Source organism: Lissotriton helveticus, chromosome 5_1 (genome assembly GCF_964261635.1).
Source record: "Lissotriton helveticus chromosome 5_1, aLisHel1.1, whole genome shotgun sequence".
Classification (NCBI taxonomy): domain Eukaryota; kingdom Metazoa; phylum Chordata; class Amphibia; order Caudata; family Salamandridae; genus Lissotriton; species Lissotriton helveticus.
In genome coordinates, this window is record NC_136065.1 from 232,138,914 (window position 1) to 232,161,646 (window position 22,733).

The following is a 22,733-nucleotide window of genomic DNA, read 5'->3' on the forward strand; positions in this document are numbered from 1 at the left end:
ACAAATCCTTTTTGATGGTAAACAGGAAGTTGAAACAGAAATCAAATCAGAAGCATCAACAATACTTTCAGTAGTTGGAATAGAGACCACACTTCCTCTTGAAGTAGAAGATGTGGAAGCAACAACATTACTATGCAAATTGGATGATGTTACATTTGAGAAAGAAGTAGAACCTTCAAAACAAAATATAATCATCCAAATCATGATTAATAGCAGTTTTTTTTATAAATCGAAGCTTGCTCATCAGAAATAGGAACAAGTCTATTCTTACTCCACCATCTCCCATCATGAAGTAAACAAGAATTGAGACCAACTTTTGTAATTTTATAAGGAAAGGAAACAGAAGATTCTCCCTTCTTGACAAGAAAAGGTTTCTTGATGAGGACATACGAGCCAGCAATAAAATCCGCTGATTTAGCATGTTTGCGAATATCAAAATGATACTTTTGCTTGCTTTGTACTAAAACAACAGTTGTTGCAAAACAGACTTGTTTTCATTGGTTACACCACCTGAGGAAGAGTTAGAAGAATGTCGCTCTAACCAAGATGGAAGAAGCAGAGTAGGACATTTTCTACCTCTTAACAACTCAAAAGGTGTGAAATTAGTTGTCGAATGCGGAGAATTGTGATATGCATTCACCTTATTTTTAAGAAAAAGATTTACATCTAATCCAGAGGATAAAGCACTCTTAACCCCTTCTTTGAGAAAACGGTTCGCTCTCTCAACAAGTCCATTGGCAGCAGGTCTGTATAAAGCAACCTGAATGTGTTTAATGTCCATAGAGTTCAAGAAATTTTGCATTGCATTAGATACAAAATGAGTACCGTTATCTGTAACAAGCTCTCTGGGAGGACCTTCAGCAGAAAAAACATTGTAAAACCATATTGGTCGAGGCTGATTCAACAAAAGAAAAATAAATCCATTTTGAGAAATAGTCAATCAAAACTTCCAAAATTCTTGACGTGGTGGGTAATAAATTAATGGACCAGCAAAATCTAGGGCAACTTTATCCATGGACCTTCGGGTAAAGAGACTGGACGTAATGGGTTTTGTGTTGTCCTCCAATGTTTGTCCGATACGACACATTGAGGACACACATCAACAAAACTCGAACCAACAATAATTCTCTCTGAGTTTCTTACAGGTAGCAGTGACTCCTAAATGTCCTGAATGAGCAATTGAAATAAGTTTACTCCTAAGAGCAACAGGAGGAATAATGCAACCATTCCTCGTACAGATGCCATTTTCCAAAGACAATTCTGAGGAGACTTGAGCAAATGGTTTAAGATTATGTGGAATATTACGAATGGGAGGCCAACCTTTAACAATAAAATTTGAAATTCTATTCAAATCATGATCAGTGGAAGTAGCTTCAAGCCAATCTGTTTCAGAAATGGCACCATTACATGAGGAAGATATATCAATGGAAGCCACTACACAATCAAATTCATCTAAGACATCATCAGTTGTAGTAGGTGAAAGGAAGCGGAGAGAGGCAATCAGCCCTGAAATTTTTCCCACCTTGAATATATTTAATGGTAAAGTTGTATTCCTGCAACTTGGATAGAATACGTACAAGACGAGCTGAAGCTTTACCCAAACCATCTCCTTGCAAAAGATAAACCAGAGGTTTATGGTCAGTGTACAGAATAAATGTATTACCCCAAAGATAAGTTTTAAATTTGGAGAGGGCCTCTCTTTCAATTGTCGAGTATTTTGACTCAGCATGAGTCAAAGATCTCGATGCAAAAGAAATAGTGCGATCCTTACCCAAATTATGTTGTCCAAAAACTGCACCAAGTCCATTTAAACTGGCATCAACAGTAACTGTGCAATGATGACCATGAACAAACGGGCTGAGCGCAGGAGCATTAACCACCAATTGTTTGATATTTTGGAAGGCAGTATTAGCATCATCTGACCAAATAAAACTGGTACCCTTCTTGAGCAAATTTCTTAAAGGTTGAACATAGAAAGAATACTCATTCACAAAACGAGCATAGTACTCGCAAAGACCTAAAAAAGATCTAAGAGTATCTTTATCAGAAGGAGGAGGAGCTTTAAGAATGGCCTGAACATTGCAAAATTTGGGTTTAATACCTTCAGGCGTGATGGTATGACCTAGATAGTCAATTTGTTGTACCAAAAATGTACATTTGTCTGGTTGCACTGTAACTCCTCTTAATTTCAAAATGGAAAAAACTTTATGCAAAAATACACAAATGTCCCTCCTTGGTCTCTGTGAACACAAGAAAATCATCTTTAGAGCAAAGGCTTTCCGCCTTCCCTATTAACATCACCTGGGATGAAACAGCTTATAAGGAACCGATACATTGGACACAATTTCTCCAAAGTTTAATTTTAGGACTGATAAAGCAAGACTCACAGGATACTGCAGTGAGATGAGGGTTGCATAGAAAAAGCTGACAAAATTAATCATAGTAAAAGCAGTGAGTGTTGTACTGAATACTTTAAATTAGTCGTTCACAAGAAGAGAAATGCCACCTCCCATGGCTGAAGAATGGTTGTTGTGTCTTAATTCAAAATCAGAGTGGCTAATGCTTTGTCAGTGGGCGAGTCTGTTAGGTTTCAGTAAAGTCAATGAAATCCATCAGCTACGATGACTTAGGTTCCCTTCACAGAAAGAAAAGATGCAGCAATGTGTATACATGGACTTACCACCTGTTCGCGAGAATGCAGAGGGATTCACTTAGAATAGTGCGCTGCCTTAGGCAACGGTCAAGACCCCAAGAACTGGCAGCATGGCCCGTGGAACAAGTTATCCTGGTGTGGATCAGTGCGGACGGGCTGGCCTTTGGCGCATTGACAGTTCAGCCACGGTTCGCATCTGCTGTGCAGCTCTTCTGGTAGGAATATTAAGCAGCCTGTAAGTAATGGTACGAGTCAGTTGATCCGTCTCCGGTATAAGTAAGAAAGACAAAGTACTATGACTGAGGTGTGGGGACTAGATGGCAGACCAGGTGAGCCATCCAATTCTGTGAAAAATATTAGGTGAGAAAAACAAGTTAAATGAACAGCAAAAAATATAAACTAACATGAATAATACAAACTAAAAGAATAATGTGCTAAGCAAAATAAGAAATAAAAACATAAAAGACAACATGAGATAGGATTAAAGGTAATTTTAAATGGTCTCAGGTTATGAGTATTTGGAAGAGTTTTGTGCTGACAGTAGTACCATTTAGAAGGCCCTTCTCAGTGTCAGTGCTAATCAAGTTTAATCCTAAGGATTTTGTGGCCATGGGCAAGAAATATTTTTGGGACCCCTGTTGGAACAACTCTGAGTTTTTTAAAATAATTTCTGCTCATTCAAGCTCTATATTGCCTAGCAATATTGAATAATATGTTGAAGGCTGAGATACAGAACTACACAGAAGTGAGCTAGAGATAAAGTTAATTTCCAAAAGGACCTCTTGGCAGGTGGGAGCCCTGCCCTATTGCCCACTTTGTCCAAACCTTGAAACATCACAGCGCTAATCAGGTAACCCACCATTGATGAAAGGAAGAAAGAAAAAGCAAAAGGGCTGATTACCAACTAATGCGATTTATGATGGTGTTATGTGATAAGCTCAGAGGGTTTGTGTCTTCTGCAGTGTTCTGTGACCCAGTCAGGCATTGCACTGTGCTCTGAAGGCCCACATATATAGAAAGACAGAGAGTGTTCCACATGTATATTTCATCCTCACTTCTCCTATATTATATCATCTGATCCCCATATTCCAAGTGCCCAAAATGGTCTGTGCCTAAAAAACTGTTTTGGCAGACCTGTTATTCTAACATATCTCACCTTTCATTTCAGTACTGCCTGATCTCCTCTAAAAGCAACTGCACATCCTCTGGGATTGTGTTTCTCAGTAGTGTAGTCTGGCTGATCATCGTCTATGTACTCGGGGTGGGTTCGCGGGAGTTGTGAGCAGCGGCAGCAACAACAACAAGCCAAGAGGGCAGGGGCTGGATTTTGAAGCTCATGTTTTAGCACTATTACCAGAGATGTGTTGGGGGCCAAGGCTTCATAGCCTCATTTTCTTGGGGGCTAGGATAATATCATACTGGCCCGTGTATCTCACCGAGGTCTATGAGGGTATGACAGGCCGCTGGCTCATGTTTGAGGGGCAACGGATGGCCTCCAGTCTTTATTCTGAGGTTGGGTGGGGCAGAGCAGAACTCCGCAGAATTCCACAGAGTTTTAATGTAACTCTGCAAAATTCCACGTGGTACAACTCCACGATCTCTGGCCACCCCTAACGAGTACACTAGCACCTTTCAGGAAGACTGAATAAATACCGGGCCTAATTGGTAGGTTGATGCATCTCCACCATGACTATTGAAAACATTGACTGGTAGCTACAGTATCATATTTGTTAAGTCTAGTGAGCTGGTGAACACTTATCTGCTAAAACAAATAATAAGGTACATATTTGTTCTTTGTCTACAGCACAATGGAATACTAAATAATATGCAAGCTTATTTGTGTTCTTTTCCAGACCTTCAGGATGCATGAAGATGGATATGGTATACCATTTCGTCAAAAACGGTCATTTCACTCTAAGTGGTGAGTATCAGCCATAGGGGGTGTCTATTCCACAATAATGGTGTGAGAAATGTGTGTAATTTACTTTTGCATAATGAGGGGTAAAATTGGAAAAATTGCACATAAATATGCAAAATGTAAAACCATCATTTAGCACTATATTTGAGCAAAAAATACATTTGCACATGAATTTTTGACATGAGGATCCCTTTTGGACTAAAAAGTGCAACAAACAGAACAGCAACAAACAACAACCACTCACATTGTGGTTGCTCGAGTTGTTACTGCACTATAATTTTGCCACAAGTAGCAGCACAATTTTGCGAAATTGTGAAATGGCATCATTTTGCGAAATTCACATAAAGCATTTGGCAAAATTCAAAATGTTATGCAAATTATGCCAGCCTAATTTAAATTTCACCCAGGCCTACTCCATACACTTACACTTTTTTACCCACCTGAATGACCTGTTATCATGTGAAGGTCAAACAGCTACGGCACAAATATTAACTGAAACTCAAACCTAACTGTGGGATCCTGTGCTTCCCTATTCCCTGCATGAGTGAGCTAGTGCGTGGAGGGCCTGATGTAGATCTCGGCAGAAGGGTTCTTTGTGACAGATAACCCATCTGATGAAATATAAATCTCCTAGGAAATATAATGGGATTAATACTTTTGCAGACAGGATATTCGTCACCGTTGTGACTGGGTAACCTGGCCGCCGAGGTCTAATTGAGGTCCTTCCTTAACCCCTCCCCTGCTGGTGACGGAACCACTCCGTCATCACCTGCGGTCGCGCTGTGCTGATGACGGAGCGGTACCGTCACGGCCCGCTCGGAGCGCGCGCTGAGCGTTCCATTGAGCGGGCGGGGCCGTGACGGAACCGCTCCGTCATGAGCACAGCGCAACCGTGGCTGGTGACGGAGCGGTTCCGTCACCAGCATGCGCCCATCGCGCGGCCGCCCAGCCCCCTTAGACTGAGCAACATGCCTAGCTTCTGTGGTACCTTTGCCCATAACCTCATGCAGGATTGTCAAAAGCTTTTGTGTAGCCTCAGTCATAAACATTCAGGGCCCTGGTTTACTGGTAGCATATCACTGATGAAATAGTGCCATCTAATGGTAGCTAACTTTGCCTGCTTCATCAAGCATATATCACAAAAGCAGGCTGGGTATGTTATGTGGTACATATCTTGAGCAATGACCATGGAGAGCCCTGAAAAGAGCAGGTGAAGGTAAAACAGCCTTTGATGCTGAGGCAGCTGCTGTCAAATTAAAGTGGAGGTGCAGCACAGGCAGAATATTTTGACCCAGTAGAAGGCACTGCCCAAAACCCTCAATACCCTTGGGTTCAACACCAATGCTTTCAATCCTGGTTCATTCCAACCAGTGTTTATAACGGGCCACGATTGAGAGTTCTGGAGTTGCGAGTTTCCCACAGTGCCTGTCAGTGATTCAAAAGAAACATTTAATGAAAACAAACTCATTTAAAAGATTACTTACCAGCTAACTTGGTCCTCTGGTCCGGTTTCTGCAGTCCATGGCTCCAGCACAGGTTCCCAGAGTCTAATGAACTCCCCTAACCAGTCCAGACGCTGCTCTCATGCTGGCAATACTATCAATCAGCATGAGAGAAGTGCCTTGATTGGTTGCAGAGGTCTTCCTTGGCACTCCCTCATGACATGGACCCTGTGCCTGTTCCCCTGCTGGCTGTGCAACATGTTGCAAGACAGTCAGCCAAACTGGCATGCACACGTGCAGTGCCCACCACTGCTCCTGCCCGCTGCTGTCCATCACCAGTAATATCACTGCCCCCGATAGGCTCGGCTCTGCTGGCAGGACACGAAATACAATTGTAATAAAATTGTTATATTACCATTTTATTTTTCATGTTTTCTCCACTGCCAGCAGTGGGGCGATGCTCCTCTGCCTTAATTGAGGAGCCGACACATTCAGCTACTCAATTGTTGTGTCAGCCCTGATCTGAAACATGAAGTAAAGTGAAGAAACCTATGACTGGCTCTGCTGGATTCATAAAGTGGATAATAACAATACCACTATCTTTCCACAATTCTATTGTAGACATCATTTAGGTGTCAGTGCATCCTGCCTCCCCCAGTACCCCTGCAACTTTGCCTGTGTATACGGTGAGCAAAAAGCACTATGGTGGGGAAAGAGCTGCAGATTCCATCTTAAAAAGTGACATACAAGAACTAATCAGTCGAGGCACATTATCTTACCTAATATATTGTGAAAATCACATGGTTTCATGTTTGGCCTCCCAATTTTATAAATTGATCTTAAATGTGTTTTTAAGATTGTTCTTCCCATTACATTTGTAAATTGCACTAAGAACAGTTAAAAAATGAAGGTTGATATACACTTTCCTGCCCATTACTACCACACTTAAACATACACCATGGCAACATCAAAAGCAATTGCCAACCAAGTATTCAGACAGCACTGCCTTGTTCATGCTCAGTCATTGTTAGTCAGAGCCAAAAGGCTAATACATTTCCGTAATAAACCCTATCAGTATCCTTCCAACACAAACTTTGATACAATTATAAGAAATTGGAAGATCCTATTTTGGTGCCATAGTTAATATATTTTCCACTTTTTAATTAAGATATATGCAGATTAATAAAACAGTAAAATAATTTATGAGTAAAGACTTATTTGATGATATTGTTAACCCACAGGGGTTTCCACGAGGAGCTTAATTTTTAGACTACTCAAATGTGCTGTCAACTGTCTTAATTATCTTTATTTAGTGGAAGATGAATGGCACTGTTTTGAACTTGTTTAGCAAATTAGCAATTTTAATTCCGATATAGTGATTATTTTTTGCTAACCTAGTTTCATGTTTTTGAGAGCACATTTACATTTTGCTTCATAAATTTAATGTAATATGTACCCCTTTCCTCCACATTTCCTACAGTGTGAGTAAGCAGCTGCTGTTTTTTTTCCAGATCTCGCTAACAGTGACATCCGCTTTGTTGATGGGGACCCTGAACTTAGTGTCCTGGAGTACACCCAAAATGTCTCAGAAAGCGGTGATGCCTGCAAGATGGTGAAACTGTTAGGTATGTGTCTATTTGAAGCATCTCAGGAGAGCATCCTCGAACATTCACAGAACACTCAGACAGCTCTAAATGCACACATGATGATGACCAGCCATGATATTCAAACAAATGTCAAAGTCAATACACCCTACAGGCATGTTCATGGTGCAGGACATGCTTTTGCCTTCCTACAGTGTGTTGTGAGATTCAGGGGGAGATTTACTAAATTGTGGCACTGTGTTGCATTAAAAAGAAAGACCAAAACAACACCGTGGCTAGTCTCCTAGTGGTGGCACACTGTTGGCTGCCTTGTACCAATGCACACACACATGCACCATAGTGCAAGGGTGTGTGATTGATGTCAAGCCTAGATTTTGTACTAGACTTCCAGTAATAAATACCATGCTTAGTTAGTCATAGATGAATACTTTTAAAATCTTGCATTTGTGCTCTACTGTGCATCACAGGTGCACAATTGGATAACGATTGAGAAAAGTAGATTTTTCTGTAATAATACGCCTGCCTCCAAGAGGCAGTCGTTTTTGCCACAAAGTCCTGTTTTGTAGATAGGTCTTTAAGTCAAAATCCAAGGGGGTTGCATGGGCAAGCCAATATACCTTCCACAGAATTACCCATTGATGCAAAGTAGCACAAAGAACTGCTTTGCATTACTTAAGGGATACTTTCCAACACAAATCAGGATTTGTATTGGAAAGTAAATTCCAGTACAACACTTTGCATTGGTTGGAGTAACATTTGTTAAGTGAACTTGGTGTAAAGTGTCAGTAAATCTGCCCCTCAGTTTTCTGTCCAGCATACATCTACACCAACTGATAGCATCTCTGTCCCCTGCCGCACTGAGGGTCCATTACAATCAACAGTCCTATTTCAACTCGCACATCTAGGCCAATCAGAAGAATATGTTAGGCCAGGGATGACTTGTAATTCTAGGAATACCTAGAAATTAGGAAAACATGTTTCCTGGGGAAAGAGAAAACACTGCATGTGTCATGGTATGTCTATGTAGTTAAGAGGCAGGTCCACTTTTCTTTATTTGCTAAATATATTACTCTTAAGCTCAATCTCCTCTTCATATGTCATGAAAACCCTGCAGCAGCTTCAACTGTCTTCTTCACTCCCATCCTAATCTCTCAGTCTCTCTCTTGCTAATTGCCTGTTTCACAACACATATTACTCTTGTCTGGTATCTTTCCTGCAATATTACAAGTGTGCCATCTTCCTACTATACTGATGACATTTTCTCTAGACGTTTCTTCTCCTAACTGTCATTCATTGTCTCTTCTTAACATGGTTTTGCTGTATCTCTAAATAAGAAGCTCACAATAAGCCTGATCATTACATTGACTCCTATTCTCCTCTCTTTTCACTGAATCTTCCTTTTATCCTCTAGACTCAACCCAATCTGTATTCTTTCCTATTACCATGTCCCTTACATGGAATGCTGATTCCCCACTTTGCTTTCCTCTTATTATGCTCAAAAGACCTGTTGCTTCAACCCAACCCACTTTCTTTTTTCATCCGTGTTGGCTTTCTTTTTCCTAACCCACTAGCATCTAGAAGATCACTTTTGATCATTGAAGGTTGTCCTTATGCACATCTTGCTTCAAAAGTTTTCATATCAATACATTATGCCCGTATATTACTTAAACAGAACTCTAATTCTATTTTTTCTCTGCTGGAGTACATGCATCCATACTTTGCCTCAGTAAAGTAGGGTGCAGTTTCTGATTATTATCCTTCACACAGTTCATGGAGTTTTCCACTTTACTTTCATCAGTACCATAGCATAGAACTTTATGCTGATACTTTCAAGTATAATAAGAGCAGCAATAGATTCTCCTCACAGTTAACCAGGGGCCGATCTGTCAAATTACATTTGCATACACTATGGGAAAAATGTGATGCTGGAAATCTTAACAGCATCATAAACATAGTAGTCATTTTCAAGCATAAGTTAAATCATGCTGAATTTCATGACCTTTGAGTATTTTTGCAGTTTTTGTGATTAATATGAGATGGCCCCAAGGAAAACACTTTGCAACTTGCTCTTTGGTACTTCTCCTATCTTGTTCAAATGTGCAAACCATCTAGGAATCATATCTCAGCTTAGTCATTCCATGACCTCATCCTTTTTCTGTTCTTTTAGACTATTCCTAAATTCTTAGTTTAGGAATGCGCTTTCTCTCTACATTCCTTCATACAGATTCTTTATTCTGACCGCTATGTTTTTAAGGACCTCTCGCTAATCTGGTCGTCACCATTTTCCACAATCATATTGCTAATTCTGTTCTATCCCTACCTCTTTGTTGAGTGATCCAGTATTCAGCCTTTGTCATCACGTTGGTGAAAGCATTTTAGATATTCATTTCAGAGGCATAAAATACACACCACTCCTACTCAGAACTACCTTTCATCTTACCCCATATGCTTTCACTGCTATGATCACATATTTACTACCACCCTATAATTCATCACCCTAATATTACAAACATTTCAAATAAATACTTTATATAAAATCGCAGCATTTCTTAATTTCTCTTGAAACAATCTAAAGAAAGAGGCAATTTTAATGATGTCTTTTGACTTCTAAAAGCATACAAAGGAATATTTTTTATTGCACAAGGCTTTAAATAAGTGATTTCCACCAGGTACCACAGGAGCTCTCAGAAGCTTGCCAGCTGCTACTAAGTATCTCTTGTAAATGAGACAATACCTAGTAAATGATATAAAGATCTGGTACTTAGCAGTGCAGCCTCCTGCACGGCACAGGAAGTAACATTAAAGAGTGGCAGCCCAACCAATGGCAAAGCACTCTGTCCAATAACACACAGTAAGACTGACAGCATGAAGCCTGCAATATAACCAGTTGCCTTCCTAAAAAACCACCTGCTCAAACAGGCCCTGGCACTGTCAGTCTCAGAGCAAGAGAGAGAGCGATACTATATTTGTTAGTAGCTGAGAATGATTGTCCTTGATTAACCGTAGCTCTTATTACCGAAGAGGTTTAAACAATGTCCTCTCTTTAACAATATTAAGGCCCAGCTAAATTAATTCTAGGTTTCATATTTAAATTCCTTGTAAAGGTGTAAGCTCTCCAAATATATGAAAAAAATCAACTGCACTCGACAGGCATGTTTATCATGCCTTATTTTTTTTACCAAATTACTTTTTTTGGTTCTTGCATATTGTCTTCTAACAGCTGCTTCTTTCATAGTTTCAGAATTATCCGGCATTCGTGAAATCTAATGAAACGTAATCCTGTAACCTCCACTCCTAGGTATATTCAAGCGGATTTTCCATTTGGAAGGAATCCACTTTGACTATGCATATCTGAAATGTGCATAGATAAGGTTTAAAATATCTTCGCTCGACCTGAAAATGCACCCAGTGCTGCATTTGACAGTAGTAGTTTTGTGCGCTTAATAACATGGGAAACTACCCACAATTAGTTTTATCTATTATTCACTCTCCTCCCCAGAATGCTGTCCCATTACTGTCCAAAACCCTAAATATAAGAGTATAGAAAAACCCTAAATATTTGCACATTTTCTACACTTTTAGATACAAACATTCTAATTCTAACTGGTAATAAGAATGTGAAATCTTAAACTTCATGACTTTCTTTCTGCAGGTAAGTTACACTAACATGACACGTGACATGAGAAATCGTGACTGAACCCATTAAAAAGTTTGTTTTGTTTGTCTTCCTGATTTCTGTTTGCAGGCAGAAAGCCAGAAATCGATGAAATCCCTGCTTTAACCATAGCACACTTCAAGATGCTGGTACCGGTAGTTGGGCTCAAAATGGATGACGTCATACACCTGCCAAGAGACAGTAAGCATAATGCATGCTGGTCATTTCTATACATAGAACAAAGCCTGGGCACGTGTCTCGCGCTCCTCGCTGATGCACTGCCAGAAATGGGAATCATCACCCAAGTGTATCCAATTGATCTAAGTACTCCTCAAGTAATCCATTGAAACCTAAATTCTGTTCATCATTTTTAACTTTTCCTTTTTCGACTTAATTCATCACACCGGAGACAGTAAAATTACATCTGTATTTTTTATTCAACTTTTCTTCACCGAATGTATGCTTTATCAGGCTTTGTACACCGGTTCGTCTCTTACAGATGCATCAATAATGGAGTGATCAAACCCAATGCATTTCGAGCCTTCCCGGCTCTTCATCAGGGGTTTCTGTAACAAGATGGAAAAATCATCTTAGCTGACCGATACATTAAAGTAAACAAAAGTAAAATAACGTGACATTGACAAATAAGTGACAAAAACCATAGATGTCAACTGAAATGTGTCGACCCATGACTCCACAGTGTCCACCCCGCAACTGAAAACAACTCATTTTATACAGCCATTCCATGATTCATAGGAAGCCAATGGCAGCCTCACTATGCAGATGCAACCACATTTACTAGTTAGGTAACAAAATGCCGTACAATCAGGAAAGATGGCTCTTTGAGGGCCAGCAGCACCCTTCATTCGTTTGAAGGGTGTGAATTGAGTACTATTAAATTGATTAATAGTAACTTACTATTTCATATGCTTAGACATAGCAACGCTACAAAACATTGTATTAAAATACAGGTTTAAGGCACTGAAACTACTGTGTTATACAACAAAAAGATCTTGGGGTAGGCGAACATAGCAAGAAGACCGGGCAGCAGTTTTAAATAAAACAAAATCACCCATTATAGAGATAATGCAGCTAAAGTGACCACAAATGCACGTTATCATACACATGTATTTTAAACCAATAGATGCCAGGTGAGCAGATTTCTGCTGTGGAGGGAGATCATAGATCACAAAGTATCCTCACCAAACAATTAGAAAGCTTCCATTCGCCACAAATTAGTTTGACCCCATGTGTTATCTGTGCAGAGTAAAATAAAGTAAGAACTTTGTATCAAACATCGTCCCCAGATTCTGCAATGGAAAAAAATGGTGGGTTATGGCCCTTTGCAGGCAATATGTAGAATGGAACAGCCAATGGAAAGAATAGAACAGGAAAGAGAACGTCAGTTCTACCAGCCTTAAGGGACAGCTAGCTGCCCTCCAAGCACCCTCAGCCCTAAGGCACATCAAGCTGACCTCCAAGCACCCTCAGCCCTAAGGCACAGCAAGCTGACCTCTAGGCAGCCTTATGGCACAGCTAGCTGTCCTCCATGCAGCCCCAAGGTACAGCCAGCTTACTGCCAGTCTTCCGTAAACCACAGTTAGGTGACCTCCATGCAACCTTAGGCATAGATCCCGTTCTCCAGGTAGCCATAAAGGACAGGCACCTGTCTTTCAGGCAGAGCTGAGTGGTACTTGTGCCATGCTCATGGACAGTGCCATGAATAACGTTTGACCCAAGATCAAATGTTTGGAATTGATTTCATGTACATAACTCTGCAGACCCTTCCTTACATTAAGTGGGCCAATCGATAGTTACATACATGCAATAAATTGGTGTGAGAACGGTAGAAACCCATAGCCCAGAGTTGCCTTCTGCAGAGGATAGATACCAAGTTTACTCATTCAAAGTCTCTGAGATAAAAAAAGGACTTACATAGCCAAAGTTTGCTTCTGTGATACCAATCAGGCTTTACAGATTAACATTCAGAAAATAGTTTATTTATGCCATAGTTCTCTAAAACATAGTACAACGCATAGATAAAACACACAACTCAACTATTCAATGTGGTTAAAAATCATTACATACATGAAGTATTTGTTGAGTAACTGACTATATTACAATAGAATGTTGATGATTTTCTACGCTTTAAAACTCGCACCACTGCACATTTGAAAAACACAAATTTGAAAACATACGTTAGCTGCCTCCCATGCTCTATTTCCATGTTTGATTAAATCTGCTCTTCATTTTTCATTTTTCATTTCATTAAGCTTTATTCGGTTTGTGTAAAGAAAAACCATAAAAGCACATGGTTATACATCGGTATATGAATAGAGATTAGTACAGAAAAAAACAATTAAAAGACAGGGGTTAAAACATCATACTTTTTTTACATTGATACATTTAAGTAGATAAGTAGCAGTAAAAAAATAAATAGGTTCCTGCATCATAAAAAGCAGCCTCATTGCTGCATCCACATTAAAAATACCATATTTTAAAAACATAGGTTTCAGATAAGCAATGTGATAATTCATATAAAGATTACAAATAAGAAGAAAGTGCACTGTGCTTTGCTTAGTTTGACCATCACAAGGACAAGGACCTACCGGGTGCTTTTTATGATGTGGAAAAGCTACCAGGTGGTGCACCAGTCCAAACCTTAATCTTGTGAGAACATATATATGTGATATTCTTGATACCTGGCTCAAATATATCTGAAATCCTTCCCCGACTAAGTATTTGTTATCGAACAAACAGGTCATCAATTGGTCGCTGTTATGTGACCGCCTTTTAGCTCTAAATAGCAGGACCGTATTTTTCAATTCTGCTTTGGGCATTTCTACTACAACGGAAGGATTCGCCAGAATATTTAAATCAAATATTTCTTTAAAACTATGTACTATGTACTCTAGCCACGGTTTCATAAGGTAGTAGTCCAGTTCAAGGCAATCTTCTATTATGAATCTGTTAAAAGCAGTCTCCTCTTTTAGCCAAATGGAACGCCAGGTCATTAAAGGCCTTAAAGCTATCAGATATGACAAGTAACTAATTCCAACTTCTCTGTGAATTAGTTCAGTAGGGGCAGAGGGTGGTAAACTTAGTAGTTTTTTTAGGAAATTATTTTCCTCCGTTAGTAAGCTACTATCATGGTAGTATCCCCAAACCCCCGCTCCATACAGTGCGATCGAGACGCATCTGGACTGGTAGATCTGCAACATGTCCCTTATGCGTCTTTCGCCTAACTTGACTGAAAATCTGAAAACTCTGTGGACACTTTTGGCCATTTTGGCCCGGACGTTAATTATTTCAGGGGTCCACTTTCTATCTCTTGAATAAGTAATCCCTAAGTAACAAAACGTGTCCACTTGTTGGACTTTTTGTCCATCTATAAAAAAGGGGTAATACTTATTACGACCGCTACCACAGACCATTGTATAAATTTTGCTCTTGTTAATCTGCAATGTCTTTCTGTTATAAAATCTGCAAACCTATCTATTAGTCGCTGAAGACTGTTTGGGGTCCTGGACAATAAAATGGCATCATCTGCATAAAACAGTACTGGTACCTCTATCCCCTTTATCTGAGGGCCATCTGATTTTACTCGTTTTAATACAGCATCTATCTCGTTAATAAAAAGAGTAAAAAGCAGAGGGGCAAGGACACAGCCTTGTCTAATGCCACATCTCACATCAAATCTAGGCGTACCGGACGTAGCCGTGCTAAAAAATATAATATTTCTTCTGGGGCCCCAAGTTTCAGTAGTGTTCGCCATAAAATTGAATGATCAACTAAATCAAACGCACTGCTTAAGTCCGCAAAGCAGAGGAAGATGGAACCTTGTTAGCATAGGTATATTTACCAATGATTAAATCTAGATTAACACATTGTTCCAATGTTCCTCTACCCTTCCTAAAACCATATTGGGTACTGGTTAAAATCCCATTGGTCTCTGCCCACTCTTCAAGCCTAGCTAACAGAACCCTACTCATTATTTTGACAGACGAATCCAGAAGGGAGATTGGACGGTAATTCCTAGCTTCCGATTTATCCCCCGTCTTATAAATCGGAATAATGATGGATTCTCCCCATGTAGGTGGGGCTCCATTGCTTACAGCAGCATCAAAAACAATTGTTAGTAAGGGGCCCCATAATGCAGGAATAGCTTTATACACGTCAATAGGGACCCCATCCGGGCACTGTGCCTTTCCACCCTTACTTGCTTTGATTCCCTGTTCCACCTCATCTCAGGTGAAATTTAACGGTACTATAGGCCAGGTACTGGTGTTATCATTGGGGGTATTGTTAGATTTAAAAATCCCTGAAAAATGGGTTACCCAGGCCTCACTGCTCACATGGGATAGTAACTCTGGAACCATGGCATATTTTAAAAAAGGCGAGTTTACTGTAGCCCAAAACAGTGGACAGTTAGATGTAATTGCCGCCTGTGCAAGTTTTTCCCATGCCTCCTGCTGCACCTCCTTTTTCCTCCTTATGAGGGCCAGTTTGTAATCCCTAGCTACAAGCAATGGGTCCTTGGGTCTATTCGTTAGTGCCTGTTTTAGCAGAGTAAGTAGATTGGTGCAGGCATGGTCAAACCAACTCTTATTATGGCAATTTTCCCTATTACCCGACCGTGTAAAAATGTTATCAATACAGAGATTAATATTATTACAATTCTTTAAAATTAACGCAGGATCACTATCTATATTTAGGCTTTCATTAATCTCCATAAAACAGGCCTTCACTATATTTTTTGACACTACGTCTGCTTTCTCCCCCTTCCATTTTATCCTAGTGCCATTAGATCTATGAGGTACAATGTTACCCACACTTTTCGTAATATTGGTATGCCTGGGTTCCCAAATTACAGTAGTAAAAGTAATACAATTATGATCACTAAATTGGGACTCCTCTATCCTAGGTGTCATACAGAGGGGGGAGATATTCGAGAATATCAAGACGTGATCAATGGTGGAATTCGAATTTCTACCAGTAAAGGTGGGAATCATATTTCCTCTGCCATCACTTACGGGTTGCAATAATTTCAGGTCATAATCTGCCATCATTTTGTTTATTGACTCTCCATATGTATTGTGAGGAAAATGGGAGTCATCTTCCCCTGCAACTCTCTGCGCCCCGCAGACCCTTTAGGTAGACAACGGGCATATTGGAGTGTTAAAATCTCCCACCCATATGAAATTAAAAATAACGTTTTCATCTGTAGTTAATTTCTCAATCACACTCTCTAGTTCCTTAATAATTTTAAACCATGTATTATCAAAGATATTGTTGTAATTATTGATTAGAAGAACGTCCCTGACATGTTTTTGAAAGAATCTGCACCTTTTCACTTCCAATGGCAAATTTGTCGAAACAAGAACTAAGAGGCCACCCTTTGCTCTCCCAGACACCGAACCTTGCGCTTGAAGATTATACGAGACATACCCATTATAACTAACAAATTCGGTACACCATGTCTCTTGTAGACATATTATATCTTGCGAACTAAGAAAGTTCGCCCACCCCAACTTTTCTCTTTTTGAGGCCAGCCCAGCTATATTCCAACTAGCTATAGTTATCCCTTTGCTATTGCTTATAGCTGCCGTCTCTAATAGTGGGGTTATATTTTCCGCATGGGGGGCCTCCTCCTCTATGTTGATGTTCCTTGCGGCTCCTGGACAAGTGCCATGTTGAGGAATATCCTCAGCCATGGCTTGCTGTTCACCTATAAGTTCCCCCTCTATAATGTTAGGCCTAATAATAGCCGTATCCCTTATAGGGCGGTCCAGAACCTGTCAATCATTTGTATCAAGGGTACTAAATACTTGGAATCGATTGGACACTGGCACCTTATAAAGGGATGAATTTGATGATAAAGCCATTCTTTTTGGAGGGTTAGCTCCCCATTGAGCCTGGATTGGAGTCGGCAAACTGTTCATGCCCAAAGGGAGTCGACGTTCGGCCCTATTGATCTCATCGTTAATAGCACTCACTGCTTTGACTAAGTAAGTATCAATTGTTGCACCCGTATGTTAAACAGGGATTTTAATTCCCTTTTGTTTAGACATTTTATAAAAATCAATTAAACTATACTGTCACAAACCCCAAAGCCTAAGCAATAAGTTAAAACCCCAATAGGCATATAAAAGGGTACCTTGCCCCTATAGTAACATTTAGGAGGCCTCTACTCACGGGCATGCCTCACCGTTATAATTGCAATACAGAACCAAGAGGGACGGCCCAGCCCAGTCTTAGACAGTCTCGGACGGGCTCAGACGGGCCCGCCCTTGGCCCGGGCTTCGCCCGGCGCCCGCCCGCAAGTGAAAAGAAGTCAATAATATAGCAGGAAGAGGAGGGGCCTAACAACCCTCAGGTGTTCCCATCGCTGTGTCGAGCGCTAGGCTTGCTGGGACTCGTAGTCCTGGAATCCCTCGCGGCAGGCAGGAGGAGCAAGCTGGCGTTCTCCTTCAGTCCAGCCCCCAGCAAGGATCCCCTCACAAGTCGACAGGAATGCCCTAGCGGGACACGACAGCAACAGTAGTCCACGGTAGGTCCCTTTGGCGAAGCGGCACCCGCGAAAGCGGTGAGGTAACGGGTTTTTAGGAACCCGTTGGTGCCAGGGGATAACACCCGAAGACCTCTGAGTTCTCCCTTGTTCCGGACCACAGAAACACGGAGTCTTCTAGTCGCAGTCAAAGATCAAGTTTTACTGGTAGCTACCAAGTAACACGTGTCCCAGAAGTACACCACACGGATAGTAGGTTCTCGGGAGACTGTTCGTTTTTACAGAACCAGCCTTCTCCTTATATACAAAAATAATAGCTTCGAGCAAGAATTCTTGAGTTTATGATATGGCTATACACATATTTCTACAATAATACAAAGAGCGAAGTCATGTAAGCAAGCCCACATTTTAGATGTCCAGTTCGTTGATAGATTACCCAGTTAGGCCCGGAACTCCCATCAGATATCGATGAAACCTCAATAAAGAAGGGCCCCTCCTAGTCATAAAACTGGCCATAAACAAGGAACGTGGACAGGTGCATGTTTGCAGAAAGCATGGTCTGTATGTAGTGAATGGTTTGTGGAATGTTATCCATTGATGCTATCGTATTCGGCCACTGGGCGAGGAGCTGCCCAAACAGGTCTGGCTGAAGGCAGTGGAGTCAGTTGGGACAGGTCAGGGGGAAGTCAGGGAAGGTGGACGTGTCCTTTTGGATCAAGCTCGACCTTTAATTGACTTATCATGAGGGCAAGGCACAAGATGGATGCTGCTTACAAAATGGAGTTTAAAGGGTCGGAACGGAAACTATGATTTAGGGGTGTTGGCAACCTCCGATCATGACGCAAATGCATAGGGATGATGTCCTAGTCATTATCAGTTCGTCGATACTAAATTCGTCATGGTATGTTGATGTTTTGTGACACGGGTATTGGACCTCGATATCGGGATAACAACAGGGTCCAGATTTTCAGAACCACAGACCCTCCTTTTGCCCTTATGTAAGGCAATAACTCACGTTAATCTGAGTCCAAATCGGTATGGAGAAATTCGTGGAGATGCTGCTGTAGCATCATTCTGTTACTCCGTTCGTCCCTTGACACAGGCTTCCGTACACACGAAGTAGCACAGAGGCCACATAGTGCAGGAGCGCACTGTACACATAGGCAGAACATAAACAGAAGGGCTAAGATCATCCCAATGAAGATCAGTGTTTTCCATCCCCAGCCGGTGATCAGTTCCCAGAACCACCCCAGCAAGGACCAATCCCCTTTCTCAACGTGAAGGGAACCAGATATTTCATGTAGTTTAGAGATGGCCTGGTATACTGTCGGCGCATTATCAGGGATGAATATACAACAACTGGATTGGATGACTCTACACACACCACCACGATCGGCGAGTATGATATCTAGGGCAATTCGGTTCTGAAGGGTCATAAGTCGATCCGACTGAAGCTCGGTTGTCAAATTGCCAAGGCTTCAGCCGTTGTAATCACGGTGGATTCAACTATCCTCGATAACTGACGAATATTCCTGCTGTTCACCATAGGACCCCAAAATGGCAGAAAACCTTTGGCGAAGTCAGCGAATTCCTGACCCGCGGTGTCGTCTTTACTCACGACACCCCTAGCTGTCCTTGTCCGATGGTAATCTGCTCTGGCCATGTAGGTGGGAGGCAGCAGAAATGAGATGAAACATGTACCTGAGAAGTCAGGGGGCACCCACGTGTAGGGTTGGTCGTGGCAGACGAAATACGTGCCTTTGGCTGCTAAGAGTATAGGGGAAGTTCGGGAAGTGAACACATATGTTTCTGTGCAAATGCTCTTTCCTAACTGTGCCGTGGGATCCCTACCAATACCCTGTAAACATAAATGACCTCGGTGGGGCACTACCCAAACTGGGCGGGATTTCTTTGCTGCCTGGCTCTTGATCAGGTAAACCCCATTTTTGGTCACGTTCCAACGGGTGTAGGGACTGAGTTCATCTTTGGGGATTGTCAGATATGTGTCGATATCCCTACTCATATTTCTTATCCCTGCAATTAGTGCCTTGTTACTGGAATCGCTCTCAGTGGAACGGGTCGGGTATGGTTCTAGGGCGAATAGGAACATGATCTGGAAAGCCCACAGAGAACCATAATAACTGAATGGCAGAATGAAGTATGGGATCCCCTTATCGGTTGTGTGTGGCATGAGTCCGCATATCCAACAGTTCGAGGTGTTCATTATGGACTGGTGTTGGTGTAGAAGTTGAATGAAAGAGTTATTTACAAATTCGAGTCTTCGGGCAGACTCGTGTTCAGGTAGAGGGTGAAAGTAGTGGGGAGAAATAGTAGGAGGAGGTGGTGGCTGGGTGTCATTCAAAAGGTAACTTTAAATACGAATAGAGTATAACCAGTCAAAAACACAACTATGCTACATGACATTAAAACACATATTATCAGGAATCTTCTTTTGGACAGTATCGTGCATAACTGTTTTTCAAACTTCGTGAGTCTGATAGGTCTCTCTACTCTAGGAAACTCCATCCTCTAGTTGCTGCCCGCGGTGGTAGATTGATTCTGCCAGGGAGCGCGCTCTGTTCAGTCCGGGGTAACTCCCGTGGACCAACCAGAACCGTGGACCTAAAACTTCCCCAGTTGCACTCCCCAGACTTCAACCGCGACCCTAGCAGCAGAACCGGATGGCGGTTCGAAAATCAAAAATGAGCAAGTTCCCTGGGACGAGAGAGCTGAAAAATCAAAAATAGTTCTTAGGGGAAAAGAAATTCACATTAGTTTGCATTTTTATTAGTCTCTTTGTCTAGACTTTAGGTTGTACCGTCGTTTCCCAGGTACGGTGTGGTCTTCAAACAATGTCTCGGGTTCGGTAGTGTCCAATTGCATAGACGGTGACACAAGTCCTTGTAAAATATGATCACTCTCCTTTTCGGTACTAGTTTCTTTCAAACGTGCATCGCTGAAAGGGATGAAGCGAGGTACGGATTCTGTCTCGGAGTCGGCAAGTCCTTTATTGACCCACCGGTCGTATGGAAGGGGTAGAGGGACCCGTTTACAATGGGTCCCATGTACCCAGTTCTTTTTGCCTTCCACCCGAACAGCTGATCTCGTGGAAAGAAGCACCAGGTGTGGTCCGGTCCACCTCGGCTGTCCGTTGTTGGTGCGCTGGAAATTCCGCACCAGGACCCACGTGCCGGGTTCGATGAGGTGGCCTGGATCGTCAGAGGCTGGCGGAGAGGAACTGTGAACCTGTTGGTGTAAAACACGTAATTTAGTTGTTAATTCGCACAAATAGTCAAGCAGTACGCGGTGTTCTATTTCACTGAGTTTCTTTGGTCTTGGCACGCCCCAGACGTTGGCTGGGCGGCCAAACACTATTTCGTGGGGGCTAAGTCCTAATCTGGAATGCACAGTCATTCTGGTTGACAAGAGTGCTAGAGGCAAGGCGCCGGGCCATTTAAGACCTGTACTGGCTTGGATCTTGGCTAGTTTGAGTTTTAAAGTGCCATTGTAGCACTCTACTAATCCAGCTGATTGGGGGTGATTTGCAGCTTGGAATTTTTGGTGTATGCCTAGACACTCACACACTCTCTTCATCACGCATCCTACGAATTCACTTCCGTTATCACTCCAGACAATTCTAGGCATACCGAATCTCGGGAAGAACTCTTTGACAAGGGCTTTGGCAGTTGATAAGGCGGCATTGTCCTTAAGGGGGTACGCTTCCACCCACCTGGAGAAGGCGCAAACAACGACGAGCACATACTTCAGATTGTTGCACCTCTCCATGTGGATGAAATCGAGCTGCAAAACCTCGAACGGGTACATTGGAGGCGCAAAATGACCAGCTGGAGTTGGGGTTCCCCCACCGGGATTGTACTTTAAACATACCATACAGTTTCTGACCACATTCTCTGCATATTTTGGGATATTACTATTCTGCCATACTGGGGCCAATAGTTTACATATTCCTCTCGAACTGATGTGCGCAATTCCGTGAGCCATCGTTACTACTGCAAGTACGTATGCATTAGGTAATAGCCATCGCTGGTGTTCTGATAGTTCGACCCAACAACCATTCGCATCTAATCTACCTGTGCTTTCTCTCCATTCATTCACCTCGTTCTCAGTGGCCTCGGCTTGTATCGATTTCACGCTGTCAATGGTGTCCTCACACATTCCCACATCAGCAATCCATCTAGCGGGACCCACAACATACATTCGACTCATTGTGTTCCTTGCAGTTTCTTTCGCAACCTCGTCTGCAAATGCATTCCCGCGGCCAACATCATCCTGAATCTTTTTGTGTGCACTGCATTTTATGATGGCAACTTGTAGTGGCAAGGTCAGTGACTCAAGGAGCTCATTAACTAGCTGACCATGTTGTATCTTTGCACCATGTGACGTAAAGAACCCACGTTCACGCCACAATCTCCCCAAACTGTGAGCCACACCAAAGGCGTATTGGCTGTCAGTGTACACATTCACTCGCTTTCTTTTCGCCAACACACATGCTCTGGTAAGTGCAATAAGTTCTGCGGCTTGTGCAGAATTGTGGGAAATACGCGCGGTCTCTATAATGGTGTGTAATGTCATTACGGCATATGCTGTAGTCGTATCACCATTCGGCAACTTGAAGCATGAACCATCAACCCATAAAGTATCGTTGCATTCGGGAAGGGGAGTGTCCTGTAAGTCTACTCTCCCTTTTGTCTCTTTTTCTGTCCTAAAGCAGCAGTCATGGTTATCAATCTTGTCTGTGTCTGTTTCTGTCGGGATGGGAAGTAGCGTAGCGGGGTTGAGTGTATCACACCTCTTTATGTGGATGTGACTTGCTAGCAGTGTAAGTTCGTAACTGGATAGTCGAGCGCTAGTGAGGTGTTGTGTCTTTGTCCTATTTAGCAAAATGTCTACTGCATGCGGAACCATAACGATCAGAGTATTATTCATGACTAA

The 22,733-nt window shown here is 41.9% G+C and overlaps 1 protein-coding gene across 1 annotated transcript in view; it reads left to right on the forward strand.

Annotated features, from left to right (window-relative positions):
* The window catches only part of LOC144753074 (olfactory protein-like), a 41,523-nt gene that overhangs the window by 7,167 nt on the left and 11,623 nt on the right, over positions 1–22,733 (forward strand). Inside the window, exons 3-5 of the mRNA XM_078640864.1 lie at positions 4,507–4,574; positions 7,525–7,638; positions 11,363–11,473. Of these exons, the coding sequence (XP_078496990.1) occupies positions 4,507–4,574; positions 7,525–7,638; positions 11,363–11,473 (293 nt within the window). The remainder of the gene's footprint in view (positions 1–4,506; positions 4,575–7,524; positions 7,639–11,362; positions 11,474–22,733) is intronic.